General features: G+C 44.0%; 1 protein-coding gene across 1 annotated transcript in view; it reads left to right on the forward strand.

The window, feature by feature from the left end:
• LOC144784828 (collagen alpha-4(VI) chain-like) overlaps positions 1–20,921 on the forward strand; it is a 509,156-nt gene that overhangs the window by 443,843 nt on the left and 44,392 nt on the right. Inside the window, exons 40-41 of the mRNA XM_078663887.1 lie at positions 4,093–4,256; positions 10,080–10,256. Coding sequence (XP_078520013.1) covers positions 4,093–4,256; positions 10,080–10,256 — 341 coding nt within the window. The remainder of the gene's footprint in view (positions 1–4,092; positions 4,257–10,079; positions 10,257–20,921) is intronic.

Below are 20,921 nucleotides of genomic sequence, written 5' to 3' on the forward strand. Positions count from 1 at the left end.
ACCATATATATCTGTTTCTGTTTTATGGTTGTTGCAGCTCACGTATTTTATACTAGAATGACGCTGGTTCAATAAAAACTTATTGAAAATGTCTCCACCGTTTATTCTGAGTATCTCTCTGAGACAAAGTGAGCACGAGTGACTGAGCAAAAAGTACTGTACTGTTTCCACGGTCCCTGAGGGGACAGAGTTGCCATGTTCGATACCTGCCAGAAACTATTGGCTCCTTGGTAAGGATGTGGGGCTTATAGTGGCACTGTGAGCTAGCTGGTCTACAGACGAACATATCCTTTGTGGTTGTCTGGAATCAGTCTGGACACCAATCTCTTAGTTTATGTTGTCTAAACACGCAGATCCAATATATATTTGTAGGAACTACACGACATGACCTCAACAACTACCGCCCTTTCACTAACATCCTGACTCTAGCAAAGTTTTTAGAGAAATACGTACACATGCAACTTTGCAACCACATTTACCGACATCAATCGGGTTTCAGAATGGGGCATAGCACTGAAACAATCCTTAAACACATTGTTGACGACGCACTGAGAATGCTGGACCAGAACGAACCCTGCCTGCTTATACTAGTAGATCTCTCCTCCACTTTTGATATGGTCAAACATGATAGTATGATTGACCTTCTTGAGAAGAGGATGGGGTTATCAGGACTCGCCTTAAAATGGTTTGCCTCTTTCCTTCAGAATAGATCACAAAGAATTAAGGTCAATCAAACCCTACCTGACATCACACCAGTCATGAATAGAGATCCCCAAGGAGCCACACTCTCACCCACCTTATTCAACTTGTTCATGGAACCTGTTACCAATCTTCTATCTCTCTAACATTCACTACCACATACACACTGATGACACACAACTGTATTTTGAAACTGTCCTCCCCCAATGAGATCGAATTGCTCAACTGCACCCTAAAGAAAACCCAACAATGGCTGACCTGCAATCACCTCATGTTTAACACCTTCAAAATTGAAATCCTCATGATCACTCCACACAATCACTCTGCCCCTATCGAAGAGTGGCTTAAGCAACTCACTGCACTCAACTGCACCCCACACATGATTGGTTCTACTAAATTACTAGGTATAATATTGGACAAAAAAACCTGAATATGCAAGACCATATCTGTACCACCACAGCTAACTACCAACTAAACATATTAAGAAAATCAAACTTGTCTTGCCCAAGATGACTTTTAGTTAGCAGTCTAATCCATGGTTATCTCCCGTTTGGATTAGGGGAGCGCTACCCTTGCTGGTCTACCCAAAGCAAAGCTAGCTCCGCTAAGAGCCACTTTGAACTACGCTGTTGAAGATAGCTTCAATGACACACAAGACCCTTCACCACAACACACCTGTCTGAAAAACTTGAACTTTTCGTCAGTTGCCGATCCTCAAGAAGCTCTAACTCTCTAATGTTGAAGCCGCAGAAGTAAAAAAATAATACATTTAAAAACCGCTCCTTCTCTGGTCTAGTCCCTAGAATATGTAACACACAGACGTCAGAAACAAGGGCAAACCCTTCCTCTACCTTCTATAAAAAGAAGTTAAAAAAAAATCTGATGATTAGATTCTTTCACTAGTCATCTTAGTCATTTAGCCTGATCTTTTTCATATGGACTCCTTGGGATCATGGATCCTCCAAGCCGTTTTCGATATAATGTATCTGCATTTGTATCTGTATTTATATGTGGTTTTGTTTCTTGCAAAGACCTAACTGCGATATGTACAGTGCGCTGACATCTGTATGGTCTTGTCACCCCGAGTGGGATGGGTATGCTCAGATGTGAGTCCCGTGCTCTCCAAGCCACTGGAGTCAAGCTATCCTGGCTGATGAGGGCTGAAATCCCGAAACTGGTCCTAGGATGCTTGTTTCCAGTCCAGGGAGGACCTGGCCTGGCAGTTCGGGCTGGACTGTTCCCATTGGGCGCAGGGTCAAGACTGAGTTGCATATGGCTGGATCCAAACTGGAATGGCATGGTGAGCAAAAAAACGATGGATTTAGGCCCAGATCTCTGCACTGGGGTGAATGTATGACATTGTTCTGCATTCTGTCCATCAATTGTTCTTTTTGCATTTGTCACCCCAAGTGGGACGGGTTTGCTCAAACGTGAGTCCCTTGCTCTCCATGCCACTCGAGTCAAGCTATCCTGGCTGATGAGGGCTGAAAACCCGAAACCGGTCCTAGGATGCTTGTTTCCAGTCCAGGGAGGACCTGACCTGGCAGTTCGGGCTGGACTGTTCTCATTGGGCGCAGGGTCAAGACTGATTTGCATATGGCTGGGTCCAAACTGGAATGGCATGGTGAGCAAAAAACCAAAGGATTTAGGCCCAGATCTCTGCACTGGGGTGAATGTTTGACATTATTCTGCATTCTGTCCATCAACTGTTCTTTTTGCATTTGTCATCCCGAGTGGGACGGGTGTGCTCTCCATGCCACTGGAGTCAAGCTATCCTGGCTGATGAGGGCTGAAAGCCCGAAACCAGTCCTAGTATGCTTGTTTCCAGTCCAGGGAGGACATGGCCTGGCAGTTAGGGCTGGACTGTTCCCATTGGGTGCAGGGTCAAGACTGATTTGCATATGGCTGGGTCCAAACTGGAATGGCATGATGAGCAAAAAAACGATGGATTTAGGCCCAGAGCTCTGCACTGGGGTGAATGTATGACATTGTTCTACATTCTGTCAATCAATTGTTCGTTTTGCACTTATTTTACAGTAGTCAGTGCATTAGTGCAAAATGACCTCGCAGTAGGACATGAGAGAGAATAGGCAACCTTCTTGGCCACGATTTGTATTTTATATTACGGTAAGGAATACTAATGAAAGTCTTCTTGTTCATCTTCAAGTAATTTTAATATGTACTTAGGGTGCCTCACAAGTAACAATGCTCTCACAAACAATAAGAATAATTTTCCTTAAAAAATATCTCGATCAAGATAACCTGGATTTGAGAGCCTTTGAGATAATTTGACCCTTCACTTGCCCAATGAAGAGCAAACCTGATGACGAAGTATTACACACAAGTGGGGGAGGGTTACATGTCCTTAAAATATGAATCCCACAGTAATCTGGAAAAGAAAGCAACAAAAAGGAATTCCAAAATTTACCTTGGAATTCCTAAAAAGTAGCTTGAGATTAACATGTAGTTAATAATAAATATTCGTCATATATTGATCCCTCCAAGATTAATCACCCTTGATTAATATCAAAGTGATTCGTCCCTAGGAGGAAAATCCTTAGAATTCTCCATCTGTTGATTTTGCAGATGGAGTGAGTTACCAAATTTTGCCTCAAATTTCTATCTCATTACACATATTCAATCCGAAATGTGTGCTAATTTATTTTTCTATTTTTACTTAAGTGCAAATTTAAACAAGCTTTGTCAGCTGCTGCATTGCCTTTCTGGACTCTGACATAACGCTTTTAACTTTTTTTTTTAAGTTGCCACCCCGCTCCAGTTTTTTTGGGAAAAGACTTTGAGACTTTGCAGGGAAGCATCGGATTTGTGTTTTAGCAATAACTCAGCCCAGGTTCTAGCAAGAGCAGGGAAGTTTGTTAACATTATTTTAACCGCACTGCATAATGTTTAGCATTAAGAAACTGATTAGGACTTTTATATTTTACATTTTATTTTTCATTATGTATTGATATGTTTGTATATTATGGTTTTAACTAACTGTATAATAAAGGAGGAGCCACCCAGCAGTAGCCAGAGAGCTGTAGTACTGTAACAATCTTGAACCAGTGCTGCAGATGGAAAGAGTATTAAAGGGGCGATACATGTTATACCTTTTTTCCTTGTAGTAGGTGATGTCACTGGCCATGATGTATGTAGAGAGCAATGAGAGGGGGTGAAGAGTGCCAGGCATATATGGTTCCCAATTACTGTATATTAATAGGAGACCCTTGTTGCATTTTGCAGTACTTGCTTGAGCGGTCCTCACAGACCTGCTCCACGTGCATAATTTGTCCATGTAAGTAACATAAGTAGGTCACTTAAGACATAGGCTTCGAAATGTACAAACATAAATGTGAAATGTATCAGCAGTTTAACAACACTTTATTTTTGCAGAGTTCCGTATCCAGAATATATTGAAGGATTTGAAGCCCCTGAGCCAACTAACGATGCAGAAGTAGCCGCCACTCTGGAGCCTGAAGAGCAGGAGAATGGAGACAATGAAGACATTGAGGTGCCAGTGGAGAAAGCAAGAGTGAAGGCCAGAGGGAGAGACTCGGGTAGGTACCAATTGTGCAATGAGTGGAACCTTTTTTGAAGTTAAACTTAAACTATTGTTTTTTTTGGCCACTGTTTGAGAGAGAAAGCTGAATTTTATGACGTAATCAACATTATGGGCTAAACTGCAGTTAGAGAAAGTGTCAATATAGCTTCCTCATTGCCTGCTATGTGGGTGAACAAGCTAAATGAATATAATTGTTTAACTTCAATTTACTAAAGAAATCTAGCAATGTGTCCATTCTGTCATCAGTGTGCAAATTATTATAACATTATACATTGGAACATTGGAACAAAAGCTCCCAATCAAACTATTCTTTGGATGGTAGAGGAACACAGTTATGAGGTTAAATGAAAACCCAAAGCACACAATTAATATACATATTGTTTATGCACTGTCCAATAGAAATTATAATGCAATAAAATGTTAGTGCAGTGTAAACGATGCAGTTCTCAGTGAGGTTAATTCCAGTGCAAATACTCTTTAGATAAAAACTTGGCCTCAACAAATAATAAGTGACTGGTAAATTTCAGGGGTAAAACCAAGTTAACAATGCGTAAATGCTGCTTGTATGTAGTTGACATTACAACCATGGGCGGCTATGTGATAAAGTCATCATCCGAACGGTACTATGATTTAGTTGCCTGTGAAAGAAAGGTGTTATTCACTACCAGGAAAATCCTGCAGGTGCTTGGAACCTTCATAGGCTAAGATCAGAGGAGGGGGAGGTTTGCTAAAAGAAGCATAGAAGCATATTGTACCACCCTTGTGGTTTGCTACAAAAGTTGTGCAAGAACAGACGAGTATGACACGCAACTGTCAGCCATTGATCCGGTATATTACTTTATTAATCCAGGTACCTCTTCAGCTTGGGTTGCTCTGTTTTATTATACAGTTGTTGTGAAATGACAACTGCCTGAGGAAGTGCTCGCCATACTCCACGGATGATACAAGGATCGATTACTTCTGTTTTACAATGTGTCCGAGGCTCGGCATTGCCCTGTCAATGCTTAGTCACAGATAACATTATAAGATTCTAATATTGTCAATTTCTTGAAAGTACACATATCCAATATCCTAAATATCACACAGTAACTATCTCAATTGTTATCCACATACCGTTCTTAGCTTTAGTTCCTTTTTTGTGACCAGGAAATGTCTTTAATACTAAATTTTGTAAATTTAGAATGAAAATAATGAAACTGAAAATGTGTCCATTTATAGTGCAGGAGGAGATCTTTGATTCCAGCTTCAATGTGGCTTGTAAGACAGCGAGTTAGTATGAAACCAGCACAGGTGGAGAAGTATAGTCTACACTCTACAGTGAATGTACATCCAGGTTCGGAGTTATCTGTTAATATCTGTCACGGCTTGACTGGAAATCCTTCAACTTAAGGTTGCAGGACCTACCATCCAGTGTTGTCTGCTGAGTTGTGGCTACTTCAGTTTTGCTGTTGCACTTTTGAGAGGAAGAGTTTAAGTTACTATCCAATTTCCCCTGCACTTTCCTACTAAATCATCTATATGCACATTTACTTTAGCAACAAATGTGTTCTTTCCCCTTGATTTATTAAGTTCAATTTGACTAACTGTTACTGCCTTTTTCTGAAAATGATAAAAGCAGACAATGCTTTCAATTAAACCTCCCTGCACTTATGGGCCTTCACAACCAGAGGTAGATAAAGAGGGCAGAGGAAAATGGGCAATAAACAGCTCTTAACTCATGGCAGCAAGTGGTCAGTAGCCCTGGACCCCAATCTCAGCCCTTAAATGTAGGCAAGCAAGCCAGCTATTGCAGTCGTTCACACAAGTTAAAATGCACTAGTAGTTTAGTGATTTATTTTTATGAGATCTTTATAAAGCTCAGACTAGACCAGAGAAAAGGCAATGTACAATAAAGGCAATATACAGCAACACCAGATTCCACAGGAAGGAAGAGGAACATCTGACCAATGCGCATTTTGGTAAAACACAGTCTGTAAGAATGGGAGAAAAGACATACACCACTTAGAGAATTGAAGTAATGGCAATCAAATAAACAACGTCCTTAGAGATTAGGAAAACATGGCGTGTAACAATATGCTGATAGGAGAAAGAGGGTAGACTCGGCATAGTGGTGAAGGTTGGGTTGGCAGATTGAAGAGAAATAGGGATTTAACACAAAGATAAGAAAAACAAATGAACAAAATCACAAATCAGTCATTACAGTGTGAGGGGGTGCTGAGGAGATCCGGAGATGGTCAGTAGGCGGTCTTTCACTAAGTGCTTAATAAGGAACGCTAGTCTTATTCGTGTAGCAATAGAATTTCAAATATTTTGGAGCGGCCACTGAGAAGGCTCCAGCATATGTGAGCTTTCTCTGGAACCAGGGGATTGTTAACCTGAGATTTCATTTAAGTTGCTGAGAGCCAGCAGAGGTCGTCAGTCTTTTGGCAAGGCATGCTAGCACGCTAAGTAGACAGATTTGTAAGTCAGCCATGCCATTTTGAAGAAGTTTCTTATATCGCCATTTGGCCATTTTATGCAAGTTATTAGTCGGGTGATATGGTGAAATTTACAGTTTTTCATGGCCAAGCGTGATGCTGCATGCAGGACGGCTGTACTGGTTACTGTCAATATTTCCCCTAAAACATGACAATCAAACTGACTCATTTTATATGTTTTGACTTGAAAAAACAAAAAGTATATAAACAAGAACAAAAAAACACCTAAACTTCATTGAGGAGAAGCTTGATTGTATCTAAGGTTTGATTCTGAAGTAAAAACATGAACCAATCAAGCAAATTGTAAAAATTCTGGGTCATTTGAACATTTACCAAAAAATTCAATAAAAGAGGGTGCTGTACCCTTCGACCTTATTCCGTGCATTAGAGAGCTCATGATGGGGAAGCTGGGATTCTGATCTAGATTTTACCTTACCAACCTCTGGAATCCCAAGTCAGGTCGAATAGATCTTTTTACCTGCTAAGAAGTGTAGAGGGATGATTTCCAAATACATGACTTTAAACAGTTTTACAACCCACGATCAAATCCAATTCAATGAACCACTGACTACGGACTAAAGTTCAAAAATGTATTGCAAAGCCAAAAATAATTGAACATACAAACATCTCGGTAAGAGATTCAAAAAGTAAACCGTCACTAATACAAACATAATTCTACGCAAGAGTCTCAGACTACTCAGAATAAAGATCAAAGTCAATTCAAGAAGCATTAGGCATACAATGACAGTCCCTCCCTGCTTGAAGTCTCTACTGCATTTACAGAAAAGAAAAGAACTTGGTTAGTCTGTCCCTACACTAACTCTAAGGTGACATCCCTACTTAACATCCCTCCCAGGCAAGAGTAAAGGTGTCAGCAGTGAGGACTTCCTATGAAGTACGATCACTTTCTCCAAGTAAGTAGCCTAAGCTACAGAGCTCGTTCTAAGATGCTCTTTCCTACACTCCTCTCTGCCCTAAGTTCCCCAAAATCTGCTCTAAGACTGCCTACATCCTGCTCTTCCAAACTGCCTCTGCTCTCCACCCTTGGGTACAGTCCCTAATACAAAATCCCAAAACAGTAGGCATGTCCTAAGGCACACCCCTTTAGGCAGGTGTCGATTTGCGTATTTTTCCAGCATGGCACGTATCCATCCAGCGTCCATTGAGGTGTCCAAATGTTGCAGATGTACATTCCATCCGCCTCTCCTCGTCCTCACTCCTACCGGCCTAACTTCTAAACAATGGATCATTCCACCTAACAAGCTCCATGGCCTGAAATACGTGAGAAACAACCTTGCACACATTCGAAGTTACATTTCAATGTTCACTGAGAACAGCACCCTTCCCAGCAGGAATTATTTCAAAATTTTAGATAAGGCTGACAAAAGAAATTTCGGATAGGCCTCTACTGGCTTCTTTATGTCCCAGGCCTTTACACGTTTAAATACATTTCTAATTCTATATTATACGCATTACATTCTATATCATTGTAAAAGCATCATTACATTTCAATTCTAAAACATAAGCTCTTTTCACGTTAAAGCATCACATCTTGCTTCGCTACACGTGCAACTCTTAATATGGCACGTTTATACTTGTACAACAATTCACACGTTGAATACCATTTCTACATTATGCAAAGCATCACACTCCGGTTAAAGCTCTACATTAGTCTGCAAATGTTAGGAATACACTTTTACATATTGCACTGATCCCCGGCCTACTGTTGCATTTCTAAAATCACACAATAGTATGGTCTTCTAAATATGCGGGTGCTGACTACGGGTGATTATAGTGCACCCCTACAATTTTAAGATAGCATGTCGCTCTCTCAATGATAACATTTATAGTGGTAAAGGAAACATAGATTACAACACCACTATAGAACACAGTCTCCAACCTGTCTAGTGCAAGCTACAGTTGTGATCCATCACCATTCTCTTATCAGTAATTCGTTTAGCAATATGCTCCCATAGGTAGTCACTTATATTATATTATTATTACTTTCCTGCTTATTTATTCATTTCATTTATGTTGTAACATGTTGTTGTGTTATGTAAGGTTCATTTATATTGATCGCTTTTCAATGACCCACTATGATCAAAATGTGCCGGACTTCATGGACTAATTGACCATTACAGAGCGTACGTAATATTTGTATGAGACGGTCACGGATGAATTTTTGTATCTTATTTACATACATGGTACATGGTATTTTCACCAACATGTGATTATTTTGCTTTTGTCTTTATTGTTCTGCTATAAAATCAAATAACGTTTTTAAGAGGTTGCTACAAGTTGTCACCAAAATAGTCCATTGCTGAAATTGAGTAAACAAATCCCCACAGAAATGATACCCATAAAAAAATCTGGTCTGGGACTGCCTTTTGTGCCCATCACATGCTAGACTATACTGACATTCACTAAATGAGTGGTACAGCAGTACTGGTTTAAATTAATTTCCCCCACCCACAAACAACTTTTTGATGTCAGAAGCCCAACATATTTAGGTCTAATGGAATCCCAATGAATTTACTGAAGAATGCTTCAGGAGTCTGGACTTTCATATTGTTGCCAATATTGTCTTCAATAGCTTGCTGGTGTTAAATGTGAACTGGCTCTGTCTCAAGGGGGGTCCTCGCACCCACATGAAAATGCAGGATGCATTTACCTTCATGCCCATGCAATATTACAGGCATGGACAAGGAAGGGCACAGAGGCAAAGAGGTGTACAAGAGTCCTACAGGCAGATGCAGTAATTCACTGCGCCTGCCTATTAGGGTTCCGTTGCTCGCTTTAAAGGGTAGGGTGGGTCTGTCACCTCAGTGGAAAGCCGACCAGTTTGAAACAGCCAGTACCCCGTTCACTAATGCATGGTCCAGTGGCATAACGAAACTTTAGGGGGGCCCCTGCAAAGTGCATGGGGGGGACCCCCATGTTCCGGACCAGTCAGGAGCTCTCAGCTGCTGCCCGTGCACAGTGCCTGACTTTGGGCCCCTGGAGCTCGGGCCCTCCCTGCACCGTGGGGGCTATTGTTACCCCACTGGCACGGTCCCCTTTGCAGGGGCAAGTTTGTGACTGCAGTAGGCACAGCACATTTAACTCTAATAGGGCTCAAAGTCCTGGTTTGCACTCAGTTAATTATGCACTGTGGCAGAGAGGGACAGTGTGCTTTATTTGTAATACAGCCCCAGAGTCAATATTATTTTAGGTGGATGTGAAGATCTTGATATTCTGTTAGTGCCCATCGATATGACCTCAGAGGAGCACTATTGAACACATCACAGTAAAGATGAAGTCACTCAGGACAGCACATGATCTAATCCCTGAGTCTGTTTTAGTTGCAGGTCATTGTCTCTTAGATGTGCAGCAGGGCACGGGTTGCAAGGACTACCAGCGCATGTGGTATTACATCCAGGCGGTTGATGCATGCTCCCAATTCTGGTATGGAGGCTGCGATGGGAATGCAAACAGATTCAGCACTGAAAGAGAATGCCTCGAGGCCTGCTCATCTAAACGTGAGTGCTCCAGCTCCATCGTTTTAATAGCATGCTGTGTATAAATACATGCTTAGAGAAGAGAATCTCAGAATAATTGTAACAACTTTGACCAGATAGAGCAGAATGGCAAGCTAGACATAATGAAAATACCACAAAAATAATAGTAACTTGTGTTTGTATAATCTTTGCACTCAAAGTGCCCTAAATAGTAGGGGGTGCCATCGCCTAATTTATTGGCCCTCCAGTTACCAAACACATAATGATGGAAGCCTGACTTGGCCTGCTTCTCCTATCAGGGGGCTATATCTGAACCTCTTTAATGGAGCCCTGCACCTGTTTGTCAGGAAATCATAATTCCACAGTGCATACCGTTTATGCATTATGCCATTAACTTGGTGAGCAGTGGACATCACAGTCTTCATCAGATTGGCCAGCTCACTGAGTTAGTGCATGCACTGTAGACAATGTTATTTCTTCAGAAACTGGCTCACCTCTCTATTCTGAGTTCCTGTTCACATGCAGAAGATGTTTATGATACAATTAATGATGTCAGTGGGGAGTGTTATTGTTAGAATGAATGACAGCCACACGGTGAATCAGGAGAGCTGTGTTTATTCACATCTGGTCTCTCGCACTCCGCTTGCCTCAGTGAACGTTCTATGTCAAACGCCCTACCAACATTCCATGGGACAAACAATGCCAGTGGCGGAGGGAGGGGGGAAAGGGAACATACCATTAACTATATGTCACCAAGGAAGATAACAACAAAACGTAATACATTGAACTGGAAGAGATTACAACACATCTCCCTTTGTACAGGGACAACTCAAGTCGAAGGTCCTCGGGGAGGAAAAATACAAATGTTTATGTTGCATAGTCTTTATGCCAACCGGGTGGCTGGCGCACCCTGGACACTCTTGTTCCCTGCATGTCCAATGAATTTTCCTCTGGGGTTTGCTCACCAACGGCCGTTGGTACGCACACATCTGGGCATGCACTCACATTATCCATACTCCATGTACTACCATCCTCCAACACCAGCGAGTTATTGTTCACTTTCTGTATCCTTGCAGGTTTTGAGAAAGAGGATACTTTAGCTCGACCCACAGCAGGTCTTTTGACCACCACCCATTGACCCACATAAAACTTCCTGGAGGATGTTCCCCATTTCTGGTCGTACTTGGTTTTATACTCCTTTTGATGTAGCTCCACCTTGTCCTTTACAGACCGTCTGTCCACCCACACAGGACTGCTCCCATTCAACCAATTGGGGTTAAGCTTACACCCAGGGTTTCTCCCTTTGAGGGAAACAAATGGAGACACCCCTGTCACAGCATTGGGGGCAGAATGATAAGACCATAGTGTTTTTCTAACGGCCTCCTCTACCGGTTCGCACATAGTAACAGCCATTTGAATAGAATTCTTCACCATCCTGTTTGCCCTCTCCACCATACCGTTAGCCTTGGGACAGTAAAGGGGTGTACATATGTGTGAGATGGCCAAATCTGACAAAAACGTTTTCATGACCTCAGACGTAAATTGGACCCCATTGTCTGTCACCAAAGAACTGGGGATGCCTTCTGTAGAGAATACTTCTTTCAGGAATTCTATCATATCCTGAGTGGTTATAGAGTGGACAAACTTGGTGCTGATCCAATGTGAATGGTAATCTATAATTACGAACATGAATCTCTGGTTGGCACTAAGGAAATTCATGGGCCCTATTATGTCAATTCCCAACTTGTCCCATGGTTTACTGGGAACATCTATTGGAATGAGGGGGGCTTTGTGTACAACTTTGGATTTGTCACTTCTGCCACACGCTTCACAATCTTTTACCATGCTTTCCACCAACCCATCCATGCCTGGGAACCAATAGTGTTGTCTCACTTTACTCTTTGTAATACTCCTTCCTGGGTGACCCTCGTGTGCTAGCACAATAATCCTGTTCCTCATGCCAGTCGGGGGAATGACCTTGTTTCCTCTCCAAAGCTGACCATTAATGCTGGAGATTTCGTCCTTCACAGACCAATATGGCATGAGGTTCGCAGGTAACTCTCTACTGTGCTCAGGCCACCCTTTCTCAACTAACTTCAACAGTTCCTTTAATTCTGGGTCACCTTGAGAATCATTCTTCCATTCCTCTTCACTTATGGCTGGAAGTTCCACCGCAAGTATAGTTTCATCTGGTGGTTCACTCACACTGTCCTCACATTTTATGGGCAACCTAGACATACAGTCTGCAATGGTATTTTTATCTCCAGCCACATAACACATTGTGAAATTGAACCCTTGCAATGCCAGTACCCATTTGGCAATGCGTGGAGTGGCCCTCTCCAAGTTCTTAGTTGAAAATAGAGGAATCAATGGTTTATGGTCAGACCTTAGGGTGAAAGGGATACCCCACAGGAAGAACTTAAAGTGGATTATAGCCCAATAACACGCTAAGGCTTCCCTTTCAATGGTAGAGTAATTAGATTCAGGGTCCTTCAGTGTCCTGGAAGCGAATGCAATGACCCTCTCGCATCCACCATTGGTCTGGGTGAGGGATGCCCCTAAGCCCTTACTGCTAGCATCTGTAGTAAGAGTGTTTTTTTCATTTGGATCAAACATCCCCAATGTGGGTGCTCTTGCGATAGCTGACTTGATATACTTGAATTCCTTATCACACTCCTCACTCCACTTAAAAGTGATATATTTTTTTAAAAGTTCCCTCATGTTGCTTGTGTGACTGGAAAAATTCTCCACAAACTTGCTCATGTACTCAACCAATCCCAGGAAGGATCTGACCTCCTCTTTAGTAGACGGAGGGGGAGCAAGGGATACAGCATCCACCAAACTGGTTTTTGGTTTAATCCCTTCGCCTGATATGGTGTGCCCAAGGTAGGTCACAGATTTGACTCCTATCTTACATTTGTCCCTTTGTGTAGTAAAACCAGCTTTACTCAATTTACATAAAACAACTCTTAGGATAGAGTTATGCTCGCATACTGAGTTTCCATAAATCAAAATATCGTCCTGGAAGCACAGAACTTTGCTGAGGTCTTCCAGGATGAGTTGCATTATGCGTTGGAAAACCGCTGCCGCGGACGCCAACCCGAAAGGCATACGATTATACTGGTATGCTCCGAATGGCGTAATGAAAGAAGTAAGGTTTTTGGATTCCGGATGAAGGGCAACCTGGTGGTATGCCGCCGAGAGATCCAACACACTGAAAAATTTAGCCCCCTTTATCACACTGAGCATTTCATTAATTCTAGGAAGAGGATGTCTCTCTACCCAAATATTGGCATTCAGATCCCTGAGATCCACACACAAACGAATTCCTTTGCCTCCACCTTTGGAAACTACCACAATGGGGGCTAACCATTCTGAACTCTCAATTTTTTCAATCACCCCCATGGACTCCAATTTTTCCAACTCTTTTTTCAGGGAATCTCTCACCACCAATGGGACTGATCTAGCTCGGTGTACTGTGGGCTTGCAATGTTTTTTAAGTTTAATTTTGTGAAGGAAACCCCTTAACAATCCTAACTCACTAGAGAATACATCAGGAAACTCCTCGCACACTTCACTACCAATATTGGGTTGATCAATCAAATAAACAGGTTCCAAGGCATTGGGGTCTAATCTTATACCCAGGTCCTTTTGATGCCTCCATCCTAGTAAGCACGATCCTTTCTTAGTTAAATACACTTTGCCCACAGTAGTTCTTTCCTTAAATCTGATGTGCATAACAATCATTCCCACAACTGGTATGGTATCATGGTTGTAACCTCCCGGGTTGATATCAGAAGGCAAAACATCATAAACTTTGTCAACAGACTTTGTTTTAAATGTAGATTCATCTATAAGAGTGTATGGTGAACACGAATCCGCATATACTTTATACGCCACACCATCAAGCATAATTTCACATTCTGGATAGCTACATCCTGTATTTTCAAGCAGCTCATTAACCATAAATACAATGTCCTCCCTTGGCTCTTCGTCATCCCAAATCATATGTGTCATTTCCTTCTTTATATCATGACACACTTTGGTGAAATGCCCCCTTTTGTTGCATTTCCTACACGTGGCACCCCTAGCTGGGCATTTTACACTATTCGCCAAGTGATTAGGATTACCACAACGGAAACATTTCATATTGTGAGACTCTTCCTTTAGGATATTACTACCTTTATGCATAAATTTGCCTTTTTCATACTTATTGGGCACTTTCAAGACTTCATCCTCACACACTTGTTTCACCTCAACCGCTTCTTTCATCTCATTCATACAGAATGCTGTGTGTTCAATGCTTTTAGCTATGTCGATAGCTTGCTTCAATTCAGGGGCATCAGCAAGTAATTTTTCTTGTATTTTCCTATCAGAAGTGCACCTGACCAATTGGTCTCTGATAAGCGAATCTGTGAGATTCCCAAAATCACAGGTGGAAGACAATCCTCTAAGGACAGCTATGTAATTCACCACCCTTTCTTGTTTCCCTTGATTCCTTGAAAAAAATTTGTGTCGCTCCAATACCACATTAATCTTTTTTCCAAACTGAACTTCTAATTTTTTCAAGGCAATACGATAAACATCTGGTGGAGCATCCCCTCCTCCTCCTCCACCAATATTTTCCAATTCAACCTCAGGTAAATTGTCGTACATTTCTCTAGCATGCTTACCCATATTGTGTAATAGTATGTGCAATTTCCTTTCTGAAGAAAATCTGTTGCCTCCTATAGCTCTCAAATAAGATTCAAATATCTTCTCCCAATTCTTCCATGGAGTGAGAGGTTCTCCATCATCATTGAGAAATGGAGGGGGTTGTGACATTGCAGTAGCCATAACACAATCTACACACTCCACACCCCCGTGGGGACGGCTGTAAAAAGGTGAAAATTTCAGCAATACAGTGTTAACACCTAATGTGAAATGACTTTCAAGAAATACGCTTACAAGATACTCTTGGAATATATGTTAGAACTAGTACTATTAATGACCAAAGACACAATCAAAGTCTCAATAAGTTGTGCCCAACAGCATGACTATTTCAAAAAAAAAAAATTGTAAATCATCAGCATGACAAGCACCAAAATTTGAATTTCGCTGTGCCTGTCAGCGTGAGTTCACAACAAGCCCCTGAGTACAGTGATGAATAATTGTCCAGGAACGTTGAAAATAATAAGCTGTGCTTATCAGCGTGATGCGCGACAGTACCTTCTGACAAGCTTTTAGATGAAAAGCTGTGCCTGTCAGCGTGAAAAATAACAACTCTAAATCACAGCGCGACAGTACTCTCTGACAAGCTTTAGATGAAAAGCTGTGCTTGTCAGCGTGAAAAATAACAGCTCTAAATCACAGGATCAACTCCTTAACGTGTGCTTCCACAACACGTGACGCTGGGCTGTCGCTATCCTTTGTTTTCCCACAGGATCTGCCAAGATGAACACAGACGCCCTGGTGTTCCTCACACACCCAACTGTGCGCTGGCACCTTCCAGAAGTAAGATTCAAAAACCCACGTAAAGATTTGGCATCTCAAAATAAAACAACCGTCCAGAAGAACAGTTGTAAACTCCGGGTGTGACCAGGGATAGCGCTATGTCAGCTTATCTGTCAAACAGGGAGAGCTACAAGCGGAACATCTGACTGGAATGAAGCATTTGCGGTGAAAAGATGACGCGCAATAACTTAAACAGTGCCCCTTAAACGACAGCTCCTTTTAACAGACATAGCGTGGTCAGCCCGATGAGAAGCGCCGACCTCATTTAGTCCTCCAATACAACGGAATTCCGCTTAGAATACAGCAAAATTAATCATCCGTCGAGAAGGATTCCACTTAGAATCACAGCGGAACACAATGACTCGGAAGTGTCAAAGTCAATTACGTGCAAATGTCAAAAGCGCGACAGCAAAAACATTAAACGCCTGTGCTTAGAAAGCACGTAACCTCTCCAGGAATGAGCGAAGAGCCACGAGGAAAAGAAAGGAACGCTGGCTCAAAGATAACTCGTAAGCAAAGCACAGTTCGCAATTCCTCGGGAGACTCACGGTTACTTGACAGGCGTCGTGGTTCACGGCAGTGCTGAATAAACGGGGGAAGACCAGATCTGCCCCCCGCGCAGCCCCGTCGCCAATTTGTTAGAATGAATGACAGCCACACGGTGAATCAGGAGAGCTGTGTTTATTCACATCTGGTCTCTCGCACTCCGCTTGCCTCAGTGAACGTTCTATGTCAAACGCCCTACCAACATTCCATGGGACAAACAATGCCAGTGGCGGAGGGAGGGGGGAAAGGGAACATACCATTAACTATATGTCACCAAGGAAGATAACAACAAAACGTAATACATTGAACTGGAAGAGATTACAACAGTTATATTCACTGAGGTATCTTGTTGGCAGCAATGGTCAAAAAGGGAGTAGAACGGGGCGTGGCTAGCAGTCGAGCATGGCGGCAGCCTAGAAGACTAGCTCCGAGAGAGAGGCGGCCTCGCTAGTAATCCGTACACGAATCCGTGGCTAATCACAAACTCTGGAGGAGGGACCAGAGACCTGGGACCGGGTAGTGCTGGCAGCAGGAACTCCGGTACAAATCTGAGACCGGACGGCGGAGCTACAGTCGAGTGAACCAGCGGCCCGGAGACTGACCAGAGACCGGGGACTCCAGCAGCTGAAGCAGCCGACCGGAAGTGCCACCAGGCCGGGAGGAAGGAGCCGGAAGTGTCCAGTGGCCGAAGTGTGGGGATCAAGTCGATCCGCGAAACTGGGATATCCGTGCACCGACGCGCGAGCCTGGGTGAGACGGAGAGTTGGGACGGCAGGCAGCGAGTCATTACTGGTGAGACTGCTGGAACAGCCACCGGTGGAGCGACTGCAGGGGAAAGCGTAGCGCTGCCGGACATTCAAGCGCCGACATTGGGGAGCGGCTGTGTGGGATCCCCCCCTCGCATGTGGACCTGACTGAGTGGTGGACAGAGTCTGGTGGCATCCGCGGCTTGTACAGCGGGCGCAGGTTTGGAGACAGTGGAGTCTAATGGGCGGTGCGGGGGGTCCTTCCGACTAGCCTGCTCAATAATGACATGGGCCCTGTAGACGGGTCGACTCGGTGGCACATCAGAGCGCATAGCGCCGGAGGTTGGGGGGGGACCCTAGCTCACCAGGATACGCCACTACCCCGGAAAACAATTAAACAACAGGGGGTGGTGATGGACAGAGTCTCTGAATTAAGCAGAATCTCTCACCCAGTCAAGAGATCAGGGCTAAATCCAACACCGTTTTTTAGCTCATTGCACCATCCCAGTTTCAGAACCTGGCTGTATGCAAATTAGTCTGTCCCTGGCCCAGTGCATCATGGGAACAGGGCAGACCAGACTACAAAAGCCAATTCTTTCACTGGGAAGGAAACAAGCTTCCGGGGACCGGTTTCTGGCATTACAGCCGTCTTCGGCCCGGCTTGCTTGAATCCTGATGGTGCAATGAGCAAGGGACTCACGTCTGAGTATACCCTTCCACGCTTATGGTGGACAAAATAATTAAACAACAGGGGGTGGTGATGGACAGAGTCTCTGAATTAAGCAGAATCTCTCACCCAGTCAAGAGATCAGGGCTAAATCCAACACCGTTTTTTAGCTCATTGCACCATCCCAGTTTCAGAACCTGGCTGTATGCAAATTAGTATGTCCCTGGCCCAGTGCATCATGGGAACAGGGCAGACCAGACTACAAAACCCAATTCTTTCACTGGGAAGGAAACAAGCTTCCGGGGACCGGTTTCTGGCATTACAGCCGTCTTCGGCCCGGCCTGCTTGAATCCTGATGGTGCAATGAGCAAGGGACTCACGTCTGAGTATACCCTTCCACGCTTATGGTGGACAAAATAATTAAACAACAGGGGGTGGTGATGGACAGAGTCTCTGAATTAAGCAGAATCTCTCACCCAGTCAAGAGATCAGGGCTAAATCCAACACCGTTTTTTAGCTCATTGCACCATCCCAGTTTCAGAACCTGGCTGTATGCAAATTAGTCTGTCCCTGGCCCAGTGCATCATGGGAACAGGGCAGACCAGACTACAAAAGCCAATTCTTTCACTGGGAAGGAAAAAAGCTTCCGGGGACCGGTTTCTGGCATTACAGCCGTCTTCGGCCCGGCTTGCTTGAATCCTGATGGTGCAATGAGCAAGGGACTCACGTCTGAGTATACCCTTCCACGCTTATGGTGGACAAAATAATTAAACAACAGGGGGTGGTGATGGACAGAGTCTCTGAATTAAGCAGAATCTCTCACCCAGTCAAGAGATCAGGGCTAAATCCAACACCGTTTTTTAGCTCATTGCACCATCCCAGTTTCAGAACCTGGCTGTATGCAAATTAGTCTGTCCCTGGCCCAGTGCATCATGGGAACAGGGCAGACCAGACTACAAAAGCCAATTCTTTCACTGGGAAGGAAACAAGCTTCCGGGGACCGGTTTCTGGCATTACAGCCGTCTTCGGCCCGGCTTGCTTGAATCCTGATGGTGCAATGAGCAAGGGACTCACGTCTGAGTATACCCTTCCACGCTTATGGTGGACAAAATAATTAAACAACAGGGGGTGGTGATGGACAGAGTCTCTGAATTAAGCAGAATCTCTCACCCAGTCAAGAGATCAGGGCTAAATCCAACACCGTTTTTTAGCTCATTGCACCATCCCAGTTTCAGAACCTGGCTGTATGCAAATTAGTCTGTCCCTGGCCCAGTGCATCATGGGAACAGGGCAGACCAGACTACAAAAGCCAATTCTTTCACTGGGAAGGAAACAAGCTTCCGGGGACCGGTTTCTGGCATTACAGCCGTCTTCGGCCCGGCTTGCTTGAATCCTGATGGTGCAATGAGCAAGGGACTCACGTCTGAGTATACCCTTCCACGCTTATGGTGGACAAAATAATTAAACAACAGGGGGTGGTGATGGACAGAGTCTCTGAATTAAGCAGAATCTCTCACCCAGTCAAGAGATCAGGGCTAAATCCAACACCGTTTTTTAGCTCATTGCACCATCCCAGTTTCAGAACCTGGCTGTATGCAAATTAGTCTGTCCCTGGCCCAGTGCATCATGGGAACAGGGCAGACCAGACTACAAAAGCCAATTCTTTCACTGGGAAGGAAACAAGCTTCCGGGGACCGGTTTCTGGCATTACAGCCGTCTTCGGCCCGGCTTGCTTGAATCCTGATGGTGCAATGAGCAAGGGACTCACGTCTGAGTATACCCTTCCACGCTTATGGTGGACAAAATAATTAAACAACAGGGGGTGGTGATGGACAGAGTCTCTGAATTAAGCAGAATCTCTCACCCAGTCAAGAGATCAGGGCTAAATCCAACACCGTTTTTTAGCTCATTGCACCATCCCAGTTTCAGAACCTGGCTGTATGCAAATTAGTCTGTCCCTGGCCCAGTGCATCATGGGAACAGGGCAGACCAGACTACAAAAGCAAATTCTTTCACTGGGAAGGAAACAAGCTTCCGGGGACCGGTTTCTGGCATTACAGCCGTCTTCGGCCCGGCTTGCTTGAATCCTGATGGTGCAATGAGCAAGGGACTCACGTCTGAGTATACCCTTCCACGCTTATGGTGGACAAAATAATTAAACAACAGAAACTCAGAATCAGAAACTCTGTCCATCACCACCCCCTGTTGTTTAATTATTTTGTCCACCATAAGCGTGGAAGGGTATACTCAGACGTGAGTCCCTTGCTCATTGCACCATCAGGATTCAAGCAAGCCGGGCCGAAGACGGCTGTAATGCCAGAAACCGGTCCCCGGAAGCTTGTTTCCTTCCCAGTGAAAGAATTGGCTTTTGTAGTCTGGTCTGCCCTGTTCCCATGATGCACTGGGCCAGGGACAGACTAATTTGCATACAGCCAGGTTCTGAAACTGGGATGGTGCAATGAGCTAAAAAACGGTGTTGGATCTAGCCCTGATCTCTTGACTGGGTGAGAGATTCTGCTTAATTCAGAAACTCTGTCCATCACCACCCCCTGTTGTTTAATTATTTTGTCCACCATAAGCGTGGAAGGGTATACTCAGACGTGAGTCCCTTGCTCATTGCACCATCAGGATTCAAGCAAGCCGGGCCGAAGACGGCTGTAATGCCAGAAACCGGTCCCCGGAAGCTTGTTTCCTTCCCAGTGAAAGAATTGGCTTTTGTATTCTGGTCTGCCCTGTTCCCATGATGCACTGGGCCAGGGACAGACTAATTTGCATACAGCCAGGTTCTGAAACTGGGATGGTGCAATGAGCTAAGAAACGGTGTTGGATCTAGCCCTGATCTCTTGACTGGGTGAGAGATTCTGCTTAATTCAGAAACTCTGTCCATCACCACCCCCTGTTGTTTAATTATTTTGTCCACCATAAGCGTGGAAGGGTATACTCAGACGTGAGTCCCTTGCTCATTGCACCATCAGGATTCAAGCAAGCCGGGCCGAAGACGGCTGTAATGCCAGAAACCGGTCCCCGGAAGCTTGTTTCCGTCCCAGTGAAAGAATTGGCTTTTGTAGTCTGGTCTGCCCTGTTCCCATGATGCACTGGGCCAGGGACAGACTAATTTGCATACAGCCAGGTTCTGAAACTGGGATGGTGCAATGAGCTAAAAAACGGTGTTGGATCTAGCCCTGATCTCTTGACTGGGTGAGAGATTCTGCTTAATTCAGAAACTCTGTCCAT

Source organism: Lissotriton helveticus, chromosome 10, assembly GCF_964261635.1.
Source record: "Lissotriton helveticus chromosome 10, aLisHel1.1, whole genome shotgun sequence".
NCBI classification, from domain to species: domain Eukaryota; kingdom Metazoa; phylum Chordata; class Amphibia; order Caudata; family Salamandridae; genus Lissotriton; species Lissotriton helveticus.